The 18069-nt window shown below is 44.8% G+C and overlaps 1 protein-coding gene across 2 annotated transcripts; it reads right to left on the minus strand.

Moving 5' to 3' along the window:
- Window positions 1–877: 877 nt before the first annotated feature.
- On the minus strand, window positions 878–18056 carry LYAR (Ly1 antibody reactive). 2 transcript variants are annotated; one of them, XM_072946304.1, is made up of 10 exons: window positions 17913–18004; window positions 14610–14699; window positions 12929–13103; window positions 11464–11578; window positions 7994–8101; window positions 7794–7877; window positions 4899–5328; window positions 4461–4547; window positions 1684–1769; window positions 878–1192 (listed from the first exon to the last, which is right to left on the minus strand). In XM_072946304.1, the coding sequence occupies exons 3-10, from the start codon at window positions 13048–13050 to the stop codon at window positions 1058–1060; spliced, it is 1167 nt and encodes a 388-aa protein (XP_072802405.1). In that variant the 5' UTR covers window positions 13051–13103; window positions 14610–14699; window positions 17913–18004; the 3' UTR covers window positions 878–1057. The 2 variants fall into 2 exon arrangements, with proteins under 2 accessions (XP_072802405.1, XP_006216435.2); XM_006216373.4 differs by lacking the exon at window positions 14610–14699 and having other exon boundaries at window positions 17913–18056.
- Between the last annotated feature and the right edge of the window lie 13 nt (window positions 18057–18069).

Consider the following 18069-nt stretch of genomic DNA (forward strand, 5'->3'; position numbering starts at 1 on the left):
ACAAGTCTATACCGAAGGCTGCTTCTATTTTTTCTCCCCTAGAAATTAATCTTGGAAAAGAGAGGCAATTACAGGCTACTTTGATACTATCAAAGTAAATTGTTTTAACAGGACCTGGTCAGCTCAAGATTTAACTGAAAGAAAAATGATATGTTTAGAAGGATTACATGAGAACTTCTCAAGGCTCTTCATAGAAATCTGCAGACCTGCCACAATGCTATTCATCTTGACTTTAATAGCTTATTCTGATAAACACCCTGTGTGGTGGGTTTAAACAGAGAACTAGGAACAGGGTCCTTGAAAGCCTCTTTTCTCAGAGGCGTCGTCTTACTTCACACCAAGGTAACAAGGCACTTGTGCCTGCCTGAAGCAAAATTAACCTGGGGAAACTTGAGTGGTTTTTAAACTTCCTCTACCTACGTGCCCCTGCCATCAGCTGCTTGAATTCTTAGACTTCTGCATCTGCCCGGGTCCGGCGGTCCAGCCGATCAGAGGAGCGGCAGCCGAGGTCACTCCTGCTTGGCCTTCCTTTCACTGTTCTGAGCCTCAGTTTCCTCATCAGACCACAAAACGCCTCGTGTGTCTGACTTTAAAGAGGACCCCAGAGTGCAACAGTCACACACACATCTTTTGGTGGGCAGTACACAGCCCATCTTCTCCCCAGTCCTGTTTGTAAGCAGCATCATGGAAAATGGCCAGCGCAAATACCTGGAATGTCAGAAAAGGCATCAAAAAAAAAAAAAAAAAAAAAAAAAAAAAAAGGAAAGAAAGAAGGAAGGACTTCTGCTTAAAAAAAAAAAAAACCTAATTACCTCCCCCACAAAAAATAAAAATTCTTTTTTAAAGTATATCATTTTCACTGCCACAAATTTAGAACTTGGGATGAGAATATATTTTATTTTTTTATATAAGGTCTACCAAAAAATATATTTTTCTTAACTTAAAAATACACCTTTGGAAAGCAAAATTTGAGTTGTTATAATTCATTGCATGTTTACAAACAGTGGTAAAAGGAAGAAATCAACAGAGTGGATCCAGTTTTTCAATATAAAAATGTTCATTTTAAAAGCTTGATCTTGTCCTTCAATAACTTAAAGGTGGGGTTCTTGCTGACTTTCTTGTTGAAGGTGACCAGGAGTTCCTCTTCAGACTTGTGATGTTCATCTGTCACAGCATAATACTGGGCTAAAACCTTCGCAGAGAAAAACAACTGTCAAATAGGTATCTTTTTCCTGAAAATTTACCTAAAATGTCCTTTCTTTGACCGAGAATAAGGCCAACAGTGACAAATGGAGGGACGCAGGGGCCGGTTACACAATGCGTCCTGCTCGTGACAGTTCATGTAGCTGCCCATGTGTGAGTACTTGGCTGCACGAGTCTGACACCAACAAAAAGTTAAAAAGAGAAAGAAAACACTGTTCTGGAATAATCAAAAGGCAGCACCCTATCTGGAGCAGTGATTTGCAATCTGATTTGGGCAGCGGTCGGGCAGAGGAGGTGCTGGCGGGCCCCGGCCCCATTCCCTCCACACACGCCCGAGGCCGACAGGAGCAGCTCGAGAGCCGCTGAGACACGTACACGCTCAGTTACAGTATTTTAGATTCAGAAAAGCAGAACAAAACTGTACATCCTAAAGTAAAGAACTGAACCCCCCAGCTTATTTACCGGGTTCATGCGCCATACCTTTTTCCTTAGCTTTTTGATTGTCATTTCATTGTCGGGGGCTTGCTTCAGAGCTGCTTTAATAGTTCCCTTCCAGTTGAATTTACCTACAACATAAAGAATGACACGTAAAGCACTGTGTTTTGTTGCACTACCAGCACACCTGCTTGCTCCCCTGCGAGAGAGCTAACCCTGACCGGTCAGGGTACCACTGTGCTGGTGGCAGGCACCTGCCCCGAGAAGCGCTGAGTGCCATTCACAGCACCCAGTCTCAGAGTGAGCAGGGTAGCGAAGTGCCACCGTCCTACAGAGCCCTGTGAAAGGAGGGGAGTTGTATCCAGTGAACGCAGGATTCACTACGGACCCACTAAGATCATGGGGCTGTCTAAGCACAGCAAGGAAGGCAGAGATGAGCAAAAGCAGCTTAACCTTGCATGAGAGGGGACAGGACAAAAAGTTACTGCACAGCAGGCTCAAAGACTCATTAGGGAACTTCTGCTTCTGGGAAGATGAAGACTCGTATGCTAAAGACACATAATGCTGATGAAAGAAATCAAAGAAGCTTTGAATAGAAAGACATGCCATGTTCGTGGATTAGAAGACTCAACACAATAAAGTTGTCAATTCTCCCCGAATTGATATACAGGTATAACACAGTTCCTATATACTCACAGCAAGACTTTTTATAGATATAGGCAAGATTATTCTAAAACTTCTAATGTTGTTGGTTGGGAGTTCAGGATTTGCAAACATACATTACTGTATATAAAACAGATAAACAATAAGGTCCTAACTGTACAGCACAGGGAAACATATTCAATATCTTGTAATAGGTGAATACGAGAAGGGATATATATATATATACACATATATGTATGTATGTATATATATATATATATATATATATATATATATATAACTGAATCACTATGCTGTACACCAGAAACTAACACATTGTAAATCAACTATACTTCAATAAAAAGTAAATAAATAAAAAAAGTAAAACTTCTAATTTTGAAAAAGACTAAATTGAGAGGAATAAGACAATACTTCCAATATAGCTACTGTAGTCAAGAATGTGTGGTCCTGGTGGAGGGGCAGATATACAAACCCCTGAAATCCAGGATAGCCCTGCACAATTATGCCCAACTGATATTTGGCAAAGGTACAAAAGCAATTCACTGAGGGAAAAGTTTTTTCAACAAATAGCGTAAAACAATTGGACACCAATGAACAACAACAACAAAAAAAGCAGAAACAAAACCAAAAAACCTTGAACCAAGTCTCCTATGTCATATAAAAATTAACTCAAAATGGATCATGGACTTGCGTGTAAAATCTAACTATAAAATTCAGGGGGAAAAAAATAGGAAAAAAAAAATCTCTGGGATTTAGGCCTGGCAAAGAGTTCCTGACATCAAAAGTACTAAAGGAGAAATTGTTAAATGAGACTTCATCAAAATTAAAAATTTTTGTTCTACATAAAGATCCTGTTAGAGGATAAGAAGATAAGCTACAGACTGAAAAAACAAAACAAAACACAACTTTGCAAACCACACATCCCACAAAGGACTAGTATTCAGAATATATAAAGAACTCTCAAATCTCAACAGTTAAAGAAAAAAAATCAAACAATCCAATTAGAAAATGGGCAAAGGACAAGAACTGACCTTTCAATGAAGAGGCAGACAGATGGCAAATAAGTACGGGAGGAGATATTCAGCCTCATTAGGGATGTGCAAGTTAAAAGCACGACGAGCTGTTACTACAAACGTATCAGAGTGGCTAAAACAAACACAGCACCACCACCAAATGTTGGCCAGGGTGTGGGGAAACGACTCCTCACGTGTTGCCGGTGGGAATATAAGATGGTCAAGCCACTCTTGAAAAGCTGGCAGTTTCTTAAAAAACTACACATGCAATTACCCTACTAGATGGCCACTGCACTCCTGAACGTTTACTCCAGAAAACACGACATGTGTTAACAGGCAAACCTGTACATGGATGTTTTTAGCAGCTTGACGCATGATAACCATGAACTGGAAATAACCCAGATGTTCTCCAATAGCTGAGTGGATAAACAAGCCATGGTCCCCCCCACAGCACAGAGGACCGCTCCCAGTGAAAAGGAATGGATCGTGGACGACATGTCGGCGGGGATGAAGCTCCCATGAATAACGCTGAGTGAAAAGAGCCCACCTCAACAGGTTGCATACTAAACAATGCCCATTTATGTAACATTCGGAAATTATAAACTGAGTCCTGGGGCCTGTCCTAACAGGCAGGACCCGAGGGAGTGCCTCAGGCCTGTGGAGCAGCAGGAACTGCTCTGTGGAGGAGGCTGTATTTGAGAAGAACCTTGAAGGCCAAGGGCTGGGTGCTGACAAGGAGGGAGCAGGGTGGCTGTGGAGCTCCAAGCAATGGGACACCAGGGACAGACCCAGAGATGGAACAGGGTACAGCCAAGCCAGCCGGGCTGGACCGCAGGGTACTTCTAGGAGAGTAATGAGAGGCAGGAATAAGGGAAGCAGAAGAGGAACAGGGGCTAAGAAAGCCTACTGGGTTTACTTTAAGCTGTAAAGATTGTCTATGTTTCCAACACCCTCTGCCTTTCATTTTCTCCTTAAAGCTGGGCAGACACTGCACGACTGACTGACAGCTCTCATGCCTTACTCTGGAGTCACACCCTGGAGAACTCATTTTGCTTTCAAATCCTTCCACCAGACCACCCGCCCCCAGCTCTCCTCCTCCTCCTGCAGCCTTAAGAGGACAGAGCTTCCAAACGCTGGCAGCGTTACCTTTTGCAGGAGTCTCATGGTTTTCCGGTTCTCCGCCCTCAGAATGTTCTGGGAGCTTAATCTTTTTCTTCTTTGAATCTGCTTCAACTAAGTAGTCAGAACAATTGAAGGAGAAAAAAAAAGAAGATTCCCTATTTATAACAGCAGCTCCACTTAACGAGAGGCTTGCCCGGCCAGGCCCCTTCCCATCCATCACCGTGCTCACTCCCCAGGCACCCCACAGCTCCACCTCCCCCCCCCCACCCTGGGCAAATGGCAAACTGGGGAGTTGAGAGGTGCTGTCATCTGCCCGCATGAAGTCCAGGTCAGTCTGTTCCCAAAGCTTACACTTTTTGCCCTACTTGGTTCAAAATGCAAGGTCTCAGAGACTTTATATAACCGAAATGCACAGCTGAAAAGTTCTCAAACAAAACCCTGGAGCCTCAGGGAGCCACATACCTTCCGAATGCTTCCGCTTTCTCTTCCCTGGACCGGTTTGCGGCGCCCCGGCCTCTGCAGCTCCATCCACAGCCCCGGGTTGGGCGCGCTCTGCCTTGCTCCCCTTCCTCTGCTGCTTCTTCCCCGCGGGGCCGGTGGCCTCGGTGGTGTCCCCACCTTCGGCCTCCTGCTCAGCCTCCTGTCCCGCTTTGCGCTTTTTAGGCTTCTGACTTTTTGAATTCTCCTGGTGGTTTTCCAGTTTTAGTTCTTTCTTTTCTTTTTTTCTCTTCTTCTGCCGTTCCTCCTTCCTTTCTCTCTTATTCTTCTTGGCCTCAGCTGGCTCTGCCGTGCTCTCATTTGCTTGGGACGATGGAACCTTGGTGGCGTCTTCCCCATGTGGCCTGGCCACATGCTCCAGTGGCTGCTGATCTGGCTTCTTCCCGACTGATTCCTTGTTATTAAGCAAAACCAGAAACACATAAACACTCATTCCAGACACATTCATTCACATCACTGCATGTATCCTGTGATAAAGTCTAACGAAACTGTTATTACTTACCATGTTACATCTGTGACAACCCGCCATAGTTAACATACAGCAGTAAATAGACAGATTGGCAAAAACTACCCCCAGCCCACACCCCTCTCTGCATTTAACAGATATTTTCATTCCACTGGCAAAGTGAAGAATTCCTCTGTCACTTAAAAGCCAGACCTTTTGTTCTGGCTCACAGTTCGCCTTTTAAGTTAGAAAACGAGCAGGCAGATGTGGCAGAAACTACCAGATTTATGCACCTGCAGACCTGGGTTCAAGTTCCAGCTCTGTTCATTACTAGCCAGGTAACTCAGGGCAAGTTATTTGTCTGCTCCGCACCTCTTGCCTCGTCTGTAAAACGAAAGCTGGTGAGACCTACCTCACACCGTGCACATATGAGTAAAAGGGAAGGGCTCCATCATGTGCTTAGAGCAGGGGGTACTCAGTGAAGCGGCCGGGTGTGTGGCAAGAGTTTTGTAAACAACTGAGTACCAGACAGAGGTGCTGTCCTCATCACCACTGCTCAGATTAATGGTTACCCCACGAGGAACAGTCAGGGACACCTGGATGGCGTGCGAAGAATGGTGAGTGAGGAACCACAGGAAACTGAGTACCCACCTGCACTGGGAAAAGATAAACTTCCCATTTACTGCACCACTTTATTCAAACCCATGCAGAGATTATTTTAAAAAATGACTTTGGCACAGTTGGCCACACCGCCTGCTGTGCTCCGATCTAAATATGCTGCCGTCCCTATACCTGCCCCTGCTCTAAAGCAGACGGGGAGCAATTCACTGAACTGCTCCGTGAGCCCGGACGCACCTGGAGGGCCAGGGGGACAGTCAGGGCCAGGGGCTCCCGGGCTGCTTCAGGGGTGGTGTAGACTGCTGGACTTACGGTCAGAGGCCTGGGCCCAAGTTCCATCTCTGTTAGTTACCCTCCAGGGGACAGACACCAGTCACTGCAGTCCTCCTCCTTTGGGAGACAAGACCACAAGGAGGGAACGCCTGCTCCCCAAGTTGGACCAAATAAAGGACAACTGGCTTCCACTCAAGTGCGAGAACTCTACCAAGCTCCTGCCTCACGGCAAAGCCGTGACGCCGCATCTCACAGAGCTCGGCACCTACCACGAGCTGCTTACTGGTGATTTTACTGAGTTCTTAGTACGTCCACAGCTTCAAAAGGGCAATTGGGAAACATTTTTTTTTTTAACTCTGCAACTGAACTAAGTAATTTTAAACTTTTGATTTTAGTTAAAATAATGTAAATAACCTTTACAAAATAGGTGCCACATAAATGCCAATTAAATGATTGGTTATAAGGTTTCAGAGGCCCAATGTGTATGTTTGGAGACAAGTGCTAGATATACTGCCAAAATAAGGTTTCATTTTTATCCCAATTTGCTGCCCAAACTATTCTGTTTATATAAAGCAGATCAACTGCTGACAACATGACTAAAGACCAGTCAGACCTCACTGGTTTTTTTTGAAACTACTAATGACACAGGTCTCCCAATGGGATATAATCTCCAAGTCAGAGCGAAGTGCAACTGAATCAGCGAGAAAAAATGTTTAATGAACAATGTAACCAACAATATGGCTACGAAATATAAACTAGGATTTTCTGCCTGTATATTTCACACCTGGGGACTCTGATCAAAACATACTGACTGACGGTGGTTGCCTGATTTACTCCGACAACTTCTCCCTCTGCCAGAAGGAAGGCGATGAATGAGAGGAACACTTAACAAGTGCCCACTAACTGCTGGGCATGCCATGGGATGCTGGCACACCCTCATCTACGTTAATACTACGTGTAAGGAGGGGCCTTTGCGACCCCCTCGCCCCGCACCTAAAATAACACCCAGCCAGCCTCTGTGTCCTCACCCTGTTTATTTTTCTCCAAGGCACTATCACCATCTGAGATATTTTATATTTTTTGTTCCAGGCCTAACACCCATCAGGCACTCAGGAGGTCCTGAGTATAACTATCCACTTTTCCTCAAGGTAAGGAAACTATGCTCAGGGAAGTTAAATAACATGCCCAAGAGCAAATGTGCGGCAAACAGCACAGCAGGGCTTCAGGCCAGTTCTGTCAGAAGCCCCAGTCCTCCTGTGGGTCCCAGTGCAGCACGCTGCCTGATTTCTAAGCAAATCGTTTTGTGTTAGCTGTACCACTATCAAATGTTGGGATTAAATACCTTTCTCTGCACAATAAGGAAATCCCTGCAGTGCATTCAGTTTACTCCTTCCCATTAATGAAGGCACAAAGAGGCTCTCTGAAAAAGAAGGCTGTCTTGACCTCCAAAAATAAGACATTCCCATTTCAATGTCACTAATCATCTTTGCCGCATTATCAACCTAGAATTAGATCTGACTTACACTGCTGGAAGCTTCAGAAAAGATATTCCACACCTGCTCCAGGATAGATTCATTATGAACTTTTAAACTGTTCTTCATCCAATTCTGTAAGGAAAAAAAAAGACAAAACCCCACTTAGCCCATATTTTGACAGGTGCACACAGGCTGTCACTGATGGGGCCACTGCCCCTCCATTCAAGGAAGTCCTATCAAATACGTACCTGAAATTTCGCCTTTTTCCTGGGAACATTGTCAAAACCACTAATTTGCTCTAAAAGTTCCCTCACTTTGGGGCTGACACTGGGTCTTTTTATTAATTCATTAATTTTCTACAAAAAAGGAAGATAAAATGAAAACAATTAACAATCGACATATATTTCATAATAGCCAAACTAGAGGGCTCACATTTCCATTCCAGATTTTGTATTAATGTCTTTGCAGTACATTCAACAAAGTTCAGAGCGAGGCCAGAAAGGCGAGAAAGAAAAGGCATCCACATTGGAAAGGAAGAAGTAAGATTATCTCTGTCTGTAGACAACATGGTCTTCTATGTCAAATCCAAAAGACTCCACAAAAAGAATCTTCAGAACCAATAAAAAAAATTCAGCAGTTATAGGGTACAAAATTAACACTTCAAAATCAAGTTGCATTTTATACACTAATAATGAACAAATCAAAAAGGAAATTAAGCAAACAATTCCATTTATAAACTATCAAAAAGAATAAAATACTTAGGAATAAACTTAACCAAGGAAGTGAAAGACTTTTACTGAAAACTACAAACACTACTGAAAGAAATTAAAAAGACACAAATAAATGGAGAGATGTCCAAGGTCCATGAATTGGGAGGCAATATTATTAAGATGTCAGTACAACCCATCCCTGTCAAAAGATGAAAACATTCTAGAGACAGACGGTGGTGGCAGCTGCACAGCATTGTGTATGTACTTGGTTGTATATACTTAAAAATGGGTAAAATGGTAAACTTTATGTTGTATAATCTACCACAATTTTTAAAAACTGAAAGAAAAAACTATCAACAAACTAAAAATGGTTTTTAAAAAATCAGACAAAAATGGGTATCATAGGGCCTAGGAAATAAATCGAGGACCAAGACAAAAAAATTAAGATCTATAAATAAATATGAAATAGCAAGAACAGAGATGGAAATTTTAAAAATGATCCAGAGAAAGTGCTTCTGGCAGTCACACTGAAGGCAGAGGAAAAGGTGATTACTAAAGTCTGGGAGATGACAGTACATAAGAAACATGGTTACTTCTGAGCCAAGAGGACAACGATGCAGCTAAACAAATGTAATGCAGGAAAATGTCCCTGCACGATGAAAGAATGGAAGCTACACAGAGAGAGGCCAGGCAAAACTGATACAGGGTACCAAGGAGGGGCCAAGGCAAAGCTTCCCAGGCACCCAGGCAGAAAAACAGATCAAGAAGACGAGCAGAGGTCCCAGGTTCAATCCCCAGGACCTCCATGAAAAACCTAATTACCATCCCCTCAAAAAAAAGGTAAGGAGGAGGAGAAGGAAGAAGAGGAAGGAGAAGGAGGAGGAGAAGGGGAAGAAGGGGAAGAAGGGGAAGCAGGGGAAGAGGAGAAAGAGGACAAAGAGGAAGAAGAGGAGGAAGAGGAAGAAGAGGAAGAGGAGAAAGAGGAAGAAGAGGAAGAGGAGAAAGAGGAAGAAGAGGAGGAAGAGGAAGAAGAGAAGAGGAAGAGGAGGAAGGAGGAGGGGAAGGGGAAGGGGGGAAGGGGAAGGAGGAGGAGGAGGAAGAAGAAGAAGAGGAAGAAGAGGAAGAAGAAGAAGAGGAAGAGGAGGGGAAGGAGAAGGGGAAGAAGAAGAGGAAGAAGGAGAAGAAGAAGGAGGAGGAGGAGGAAGGAGGAGGGGAAGGGGAAGGGGGGGAAGGGGAAGGAGGAGGAGGAGGAGAAGGAGGAGAAGAAGGACAAGAAGGACAAGAAGGAGAAGAAACAAACTGAACAAGGAAGAAGTCAGAGTAGCTCAGCAATGGCAAGAGCACATGCTGAATTAGAAGAGAACAGAGCACTGGTGACAAAAGTTTGGATGAAAACACCATGATCAACTCCAAGTAGGTTATTTCCCCCCAGACCCCTCACCCACTCTCTGTGTGTAAGCACAGAGACATTCTGGAAGGATGCTCAGAGAACATTCACCCTGATGGGATTCCAAAATCTTTCAGAGTTTAGGGATTTAAGGAAAAGAATAAACACCCAAATCCAAATCCATCTCTGCTGGTCAGGTCACAGCAGGCTCCCCATTCACCACATTCAGGCTCAGCTGTCTGTTAACCCTGCTGGCTAGGGAGCAAGAGAGGGATCGACAGGGAGTGGACCGGTAGGCAGCACAGAACCTGACACAAAGTTCTCAATCTCTAATACTGAAGCCTGGCAGTTTGGGGAAAGGGTTGGCAAACTTTTCCATACAGATGTGAGGCTGCAGACCACCCGCTGCCTGGCCTAACTACTCGGGGCTGTCCTTGTGGCCCGACAGTAGCCAGAGACAACATGGAAACAAGCGGGCGTGGCTGTGCGCCAGCAAACTTTACAAAGAGGCCTGGGGCTGGGCTTGACCCGCGGGCTGTAGTTTGCGAACCCCTGCTTTAGAGGATTTCATTCCAGATGTGATGTCCACAGAGATGGAACTCACAGACAAGGTACCGCAAGCTCAGGGGCCTAAGAATGTCATCTGGTTCTCAGGGCGATCAGACATAGGACCCAGAAGTGCAGCTGATGACCACCAGTCCAAATGTCTTAGTTAAGGTAAGAGGGTCTCACCTGCTCCTCAGGCTGGACTGGCAGACTTAGTTAGTCCTCTGTGAACAGCAGATTTTCCCTCCCAAGACTGTTAACTCAGTAAGCTAGTCAGTATCAGGAAATTCACGTTTAAACTCCATCATTAAAGACAGTAACTATTTGATTTCCAGGAAAATAGAGAATTTCCACATAGATGGCATTTGTTGTTTCTTTTTTGGGGGGTAATTAGGTTTATTCATTTTTATTTACTTATGTATTTTTTAATGGAGGTTCTGGGATTGAACCCAAGACTCTGTGCATGCTAAGCACGCGCTCGGCCACCGAGCTGTAAACTGCCCCGAATTTGGCTTTTCATTCTCCTACTTTCCGTTCTGAATGTTTCCTCCAGCTACTATTCTGTAAATGGTGACTAACATTCTGGAAATTATACCTCTCAGTAAATTAGGGATTTTGTTGCTTTTGCCATTTTTATTGTATATATATTTTCATTTTATTTAAGTAGAAAATTCCTCATATTTATGAAAATGCCTTCTTTGGGGGCCTGATTCTGATGACTGATAGACATCACAGATTAACATGGCTGGAGTTATAAAAGTTGCATCATCACTAGAAGCAGATACAGATTAGAAAGCTTCTGTTCAGTCTCGTAGCCAAGGGAAAGTCAGTGAGAATTCGGAAGTATTTTTCAAGAGATCTGCAAAATGTATGAATTAAAGACAAAATACGCTGTAACTGTATTAAAAGAGAAATGAACTCTTTTTCAAGGTTTAGTTGCTCAGCCTTAGTCTGTCCTACGACATGACGTGTCTAGGTCTCGTCTGCATGGACGATGCGTTTATTCTGAGCTCCTTAGGCTTCCAAGGGAAGGAGATGTCAGATGAAGCTACTGGATGCGTCAGAAAGAGCTTACCTGAATCCAAGCCTGCTGCTTAACATCGCCTTTGTGGGTTTTACCTTCGTAACCTTTGCCACCATACTTCTGATCTTCGGTTATGCATTTCACATGGTTTTTATAGTCGTCACCCCTGAAAGGCACAGAAAGTTCCACCATTAGAGTGGTTCTCAAATTGGAGCCTCTGTCTAACGCTAGCCTGCTGCCCCCACCATCTGCAGGCCACACTGACATTCACGTCTGTCCATGGTCCGGCCGCCCCACCTTTCACTTACCATGCTGATAACCTCCTGGTCCTACCACACCTTCCTCTTCCCAACTGTTCAAACCCATCACCAAACTTTCCACCCATTTTTATATACAAATGTCTTAAAATCAAATTGACAGGCAGTATTTTTTAAAGTCTTAAGTGAATATATAGTAAATAAAAATTTTTTAAATTGTCTGCAATAGGGTGGCTCTGTCTTAAGTTACAAAATCGGTATGGCTTCCTGGTAATACAGTAGGCCATCAACAATCAGTTGTAGAATAAATTAAAAGGCGGTGTAGAACAGCGCTATCAGGTCACTAAACAGTTCTGGAACTCGGAGTTAGAAAAAAAAAAGGAAACTGGATTCTGTCTCATATAGTGTTTTTTGGAGCTCTGTGAGGTCCTCAAGGGACTGTCTAGGACAATGTTGGGGGCAAAGTGACCCAAGGAGAAGCAACCCAACTTTCACCTGTTTTATATATCCTTCCTCCAAGGATCAGGTATGAACAAAGGGTTTAGCAGTTTCCACAAATAAATAAATAGACAAATAAATACATAAAGCAGCTTTAGAATGAATTAAAAGCAACTGTTAGCAAGCATCACTCAAATGCCACAGAGGCCATTAGGGTGGATGTGCCAAAAGCAGCCTTTTCACCTGACCCCCTGAAGCTGAGGGGAATCAGCATTAAGACCGAGGTCAGTCACCTGCAAGGAACCCTCCCTAAGAAACAGAGAATGAGCAAGGTCTACCCTACCCCCTCCCCTAAGCCTTCAGCTTTCCAGAGACCCCTCAGTGGAACCACCTGACACACCAGGGGCCTGGAGGAGCTGCGTTCCGCCATCACCTCCGATTTTCTAGAAGAGACCAAGTCTCTTCTCCCAGATGCCGCCTCCACGGTGAACTAATGGTCTGTAAACCTATCTCTTCACTGCAATTAGCACGCCACACCCTTGAAACATTACTCCACACGGTCACCTCCCTGCGTCTGATAACCGTGGCAAGGAGATGACAGTAAGCGCCACTGAGAAATCAAATGCTCGAACCCATGATTCCCGTTCCCTGGGTCTTCTCTTCAAATCCTCCTTCAAAAGCAAATGATCCTCTAAGGCACTCTCAATTTTCCCCCTCAAATTTGCCTCTTACTTTTTTTTAAAAAATGCTTTGTGGGGCCAGGGCTTCCAAAACTGCTCTGGACCCCCAATGTGGAGCTAGGTGAATTCTGTAGAACTTACCAGAAGTCTTTACCGCAGTCAATGCAGGAAAGACATTCACAATTTCTGCAAAGAGCCACGTGCTTTTCCACTTGTACTTTCTTCACTGATTCGCCACATGCATTGCACGTAAAAAATACCATTTTGAGCTAAATGATTAAATATTCTTTATCCAAGATAGGTTTTAAGTCTTGTCCTAAAAAAAATGTTTTTAAAAAGGAAAAAAGAGAATTATCATTGTAATCTAAAACTTCTATTCCAAATATATGATTCAGACAGCCAACTTTTCCCATGAAAATAACACAACAGAATCAAAGTTGATTAGCAACCTACATAAAACACTACCATCATGTACATAAAATTATCACAAACAATAATAAAAATGGCTAACATTTGTTGAGTGCCTGCTTACTACATGCTGGGCCCTATTCTAAGAGCTTTATGCATATTAACTTATTTAATCCTCACAGCAACCCTACGAGGGAAGGACTATGATTGTTCACAATTTACAGGGGGCATTGAGGTTCAGAGAGTTTAAGTAACTTGCCCGAGGTCACACAGTAGCAGAATCAGGATTTAAACTTGGCAGGCTGGCTCTAGAAATGAAGAGTTTGGGGGCGTTCAGAAATATCCCACCTTTTCCAATAACTTTAAGCACACACATGCATTCCGTTTCTAATGCCTTTAGGTGTGCACTGCAAAGTATTTCAGGTTCCCAAATACAATATGAACATAGCAAAAGGGGAATTAAGGGAGGTTTACAAAGTGGAGAGGAGGCCTAAAAACGATTTCTATAAGCACAGAAAGCATTCATTTGGTACAACTATGCATCCACAGGTGTTAGAGTATGAGGCAGTATCCACCAGTTTTAGTGGACAGGAGTGGGTGTGGCTTCTTGTCGGATCAATCAGAAAGAAATGGGACCATACTTAGGGGTCTCAATGCTGGGTGAACCGCTGGAGGGTGTCCCCAGACCCAGGTGTCCAAGCACGGCCCAAGATGAAGTGGGTCGCATGTTTAAAAATTTCATGGAGATGCTATTGTGCTTAACAAAACATGAATTCATATAAAAGTATGACAGGAGTCATAGGAACTTTCCAGGGTTATATAATTTCTTAATCACCAGATTCTAAAAGAGTACTGTCACTTTACATGATAAATGAGTTTCACAGTAAAAATGGTGAGCAACTATTGAATCCAGCACATTCCTCCTCATGATGAAGATAAGAATCAAGTAATCTGATACAGTTTGTTCCAGGACAAGACTTCATCCGAGGGTCCTTCAGCACACGTGAGTGACTCCCGGTTTGTGGAGAATTTTCATGGATGAAATCACCGGCTGTCCTCTACCCCCGTGTTCTGAGTCACTGCTGGAGAGGACACACCTACCTGTGCAGGGATCAGGGCTGCTCCCACCCATTCAGCCTTGAATGGAAATGTACACCCCAGCTGCTCCTCCAGGGTTTACAAAGGCCCAGCCTGTGTCTCTTGGAGGCCTCTTGCCCGGCGGGGCACTGTCGGGTGTCAGTTTGCCTGATGCACCACATACAAATCGCAGCCCCCTGACCCCAGACCCCCTCCTCAGCTCACCACGGAGGGCTAACGAGGGAGGACACGTGGTCAGCTACAGCCTAACACTGAATCCAGAGGAAAGCAAACCTGAGTGTTCTGGAATGTGCACCAACCAAGAGCATCTTCTCACCTCGTTATGATAAATTCGGGTGAAACAGTCACAAGTCCTGGGGAGCTGGCATCACGCGGACTGTGACCCACTCCCCCGAGGCTTAGCTTTCTGCACACAGAAGATGATCGTGAATGACAGGCAGCAACCCCCCGCCCCGCCTCACAAGGAACACAAAGGCCAGAACAAGAGCCAACGGCACATTATCAAATACACAGTGTCCAGGGCACTTTGGTCCAAGAACAACCAGACCATCATTCAGTCACCAAGAGATGGACTGTCACGCAACACACAAGGCAGAGAGCAGCTGTGATGAGCCAAACTGTCTGCCGAAAAATGTAGGAGCACTTTCATAATGAGATTCAACGATGAAACATGCCCCCTCAAATTTCAGCTATGGCCTAGAGCTTTCCGGCCTTCATTTTTGACGTCTATTCCGTATCTTGATCCAGGGGGAGGGGAGGAAGGCTTCCCTAAGCTTGGGAGATGCAGTCTGCAATGGAAAGCCAGGAATTAAAGGCCCAAGAAGGACAGCTGGAAACAAAATTTATGGACTGAAAGGAGCCAGGGATGTTGACAGAAAGAATGCTCGGAATATCTGTTGAAAACATGTTTTCCCTCTGGGGATTAGCCACACACAGTGTAAACATCAATTCAAGAGAGGATTAGAATTTGGTCACATGTCTATCAAAAAATACCTCTTCAACAGTTTGTTTTCTGTTGGTCTTTTTGGCATGTTCATTGAGAGATTTGTTTTTGTTTTTGTTTTTTAAGGCAAAATGGTAGCTTGCACGTAAGTCAGCACTCAGTCTCACAGTGCCTTCCTCTGGATTTTTAGAGCCACTGCTGTATTTTCACACTGGATCTGAAATGGGGGCTGTGTGGCCACCCGCTTGCTAAGGAGATAAGGTCTGTAAGGAGCTTACCTATCCCTAGCTTTCATTTATGCAGTAAACACTTGCAAGTGTGTATGGGGGGGGGGAAGGAGGTGCCTCAAACAACAGCAAATTCAAAACCCCTCTAAGTGTATAGCAGACAGGGTGTGGCAAGTCTTAGCGCAGGCTTAGCAATTTTAAAAGTAGAAATACTACAAACTTACAAAAAAGATGCCCTGTGAAAACACAGTCCCTCTAATTGAAGATAGCAAGCATTACCTAAAACAAAAGCTTCAACTCATTCAAGTTTCAAAAACTCAATACATGTAGAAGAAATTTAGATAATTAAACTTTCAAATGCTGAATTTGGTAAGTTTGTAACATTTGTACTTCTTCCTAGGCATATATCCAGAGGGAACCTTAATTCAAAAAGATACATGTACTTCAGAAGTTAGCAAAGCTGCAAGCATGCTGCCTTAAGTTCCTCTACTGGCTCAGGTGCCATATAGGTCATGATCTTCCATTTAAAAATATTAGGACCCTAAGTCTTTATCCTAAAGCCAGGCCACACTGGGCAAGGAGACCATCTGTGTCACAGCAGAGGATGTTGGGTACTGGACAATCATGCTGAGCTGTTGGGCAGCAGACAGCATCAGTGAGGGGCTGGGAACTTACGAAGCAATCCAGGCACCTCAGTCTTCTCTGATCCAGATGGTGACCCCATTCTGTTGACCTGGGCGTGGACTCAGGGCTAGCAGATCGGAGCTGGAGCCCAAATCTGCCAATTAAACCTAAATGACCTCAAGGCACCTAACTTTCCCAGAATCTGTTTATCTGTAAAATGGGTCTAACATCTAAGAGCATTATGTGGAAAATTAAAGATATGAGATGTGAAAGATTCATCCTTACCCAGAAGTAGGATTTCTTGTGACCTATTAATTTGCACATCAGTGATATTACTCCCAGGCCCCTCCAAACTCATGCTTCTTTATATATGATCCTCAATCCACTCATCTATCTTTATAAACTCACTCTGGTCTCCTCTGGCTCCCATTGGTGCCTACGTTGCTACCCCGTTCCCTGAAAACATGAACTCAGGTTTGGTTCTGGGATTGTATTTGGAGTGACTTTTTTACCTTCCTTCCTACACATTTTATATTGTTTATTTCTTATTTAAAAAAAAAGAATTAACTATTCTTAAAGCATTCTTCCATGCACATACAGACCTAAACGCCATCATCACTACCACAACAGCCCACCTGAGGGGCCAAGCTGTCAACAGCCCCCAGTGAGCACTGTGACTTTGAACTTACATTCTCCCATCTGTGCAACAATGGATCAGGCCAACTAGGCCAGCCTTGAGCCATTCATGGGGGATAGAACTCCAAGAAATCAAGGTTATGGTGAAAGGGAAGGACAGACAAGTACAAACTATCCATCATCCTACCTGAATCCCTGAATGTGGGGTGATGAGGATCTCAATGTGCACTCATGCAGGACCTCTCTCTCGCTCTTTGCAAAAACACTAGGAGGCAGGTACACCATCTCCATTTTACAGATGAGCCAACTGAGGCTGGGAGAAGTTGAGCCATGTCTCTGCCACAAAGTTCCAGTCTCACCCCTTCCCCACACCCTACATCACCAGCCCTGGTTTAAACAACATCCCTTCACTGGTGTAGCAACTATCTGTGGAAGCTGACCATGTCTCAGGCACTATACTAGGCACTGAGGGACTGGGGGCTCAGTGTGAATGAGTCCCAAGTGGGCCCTCTCTGCAGGAAAGTCAGCCTTGCAAACACTCACACCCCACCTCATTCTCCTAACCAGGTCCTCAGAGGTAAGTGCTGCAGAAAACGCTGACATTTATTGAGCACCTACTATGTCCCTAGCCCTGTCTTAGGTGCTTAACACGTTTGTTCTCTTGTAATCCTCACAACAGTCCTCTGAGTTAGGTTCTGTATTATCCCCTTTTGACAGACAAGGCACAAAGAGGTTCAGTAACTTGCAGCAGGTCATACATCCAGTCAGTGGCAAACCCCGATTCCTACGCAGCTGTCCTGGCCCCAAGTTCGTGCTCTCGACCACTATGCCCTAAGGCCTCCTCCTGAGGGACTGAGCTCCCCAAGAATCAGAGGAGAGAAGCGCCTTGTTTCCAACACGCAGCAAGCCTGAAGCCCAGCCTAGACCAACCCTCCTGGTTGGAAACTGCTGTGGGGGTTCCGGGCACGAGTACTTCTCCATTTTAAAACCCGGAGGAATTGGCCATCCTAAGTTCAGGACTCCTTCCACTTCCCCAGAGCACGAATAAGACCTGAATGGATTTCCTCCCACCATGCGTGCAAACCAAAGGAGGGACTCTAACGCTGGAAACGCAGGCATCGGCCACAGTGCACTCCCCGCCCCACTCTCTGAGCCTCCGAGGTCGGACCTCTGGGCCACCGCTCCTCACCTCTCAGCCAGCGCCCGCCAACGGTTTCAACCGGCCCGGGAGAGCACGTGGGATCGCCGCCGCCCGCCCAGCGGAGCCTCCACCTCCCTCCTGAGCTTCCCCGCGCAGAACTCGCTTCTGAGCCTCCCCGCGCGCCTGCGCGCCGCGGCCACACCCC

Source organism: Vicugna pacos, chromosome 2 (assembly GCF_048564905.1).
Source record: "Vicugna pacos chromosome 2, VicPac4, whole genome shotgun sequence".
In the NCBI taxonomy this organism is placed as follows: Eukaryota; Metazoa; Chordata; class Mammalia; order Artiodactyla; family Camelidae; genus Vicugna; species Vicugna pacos.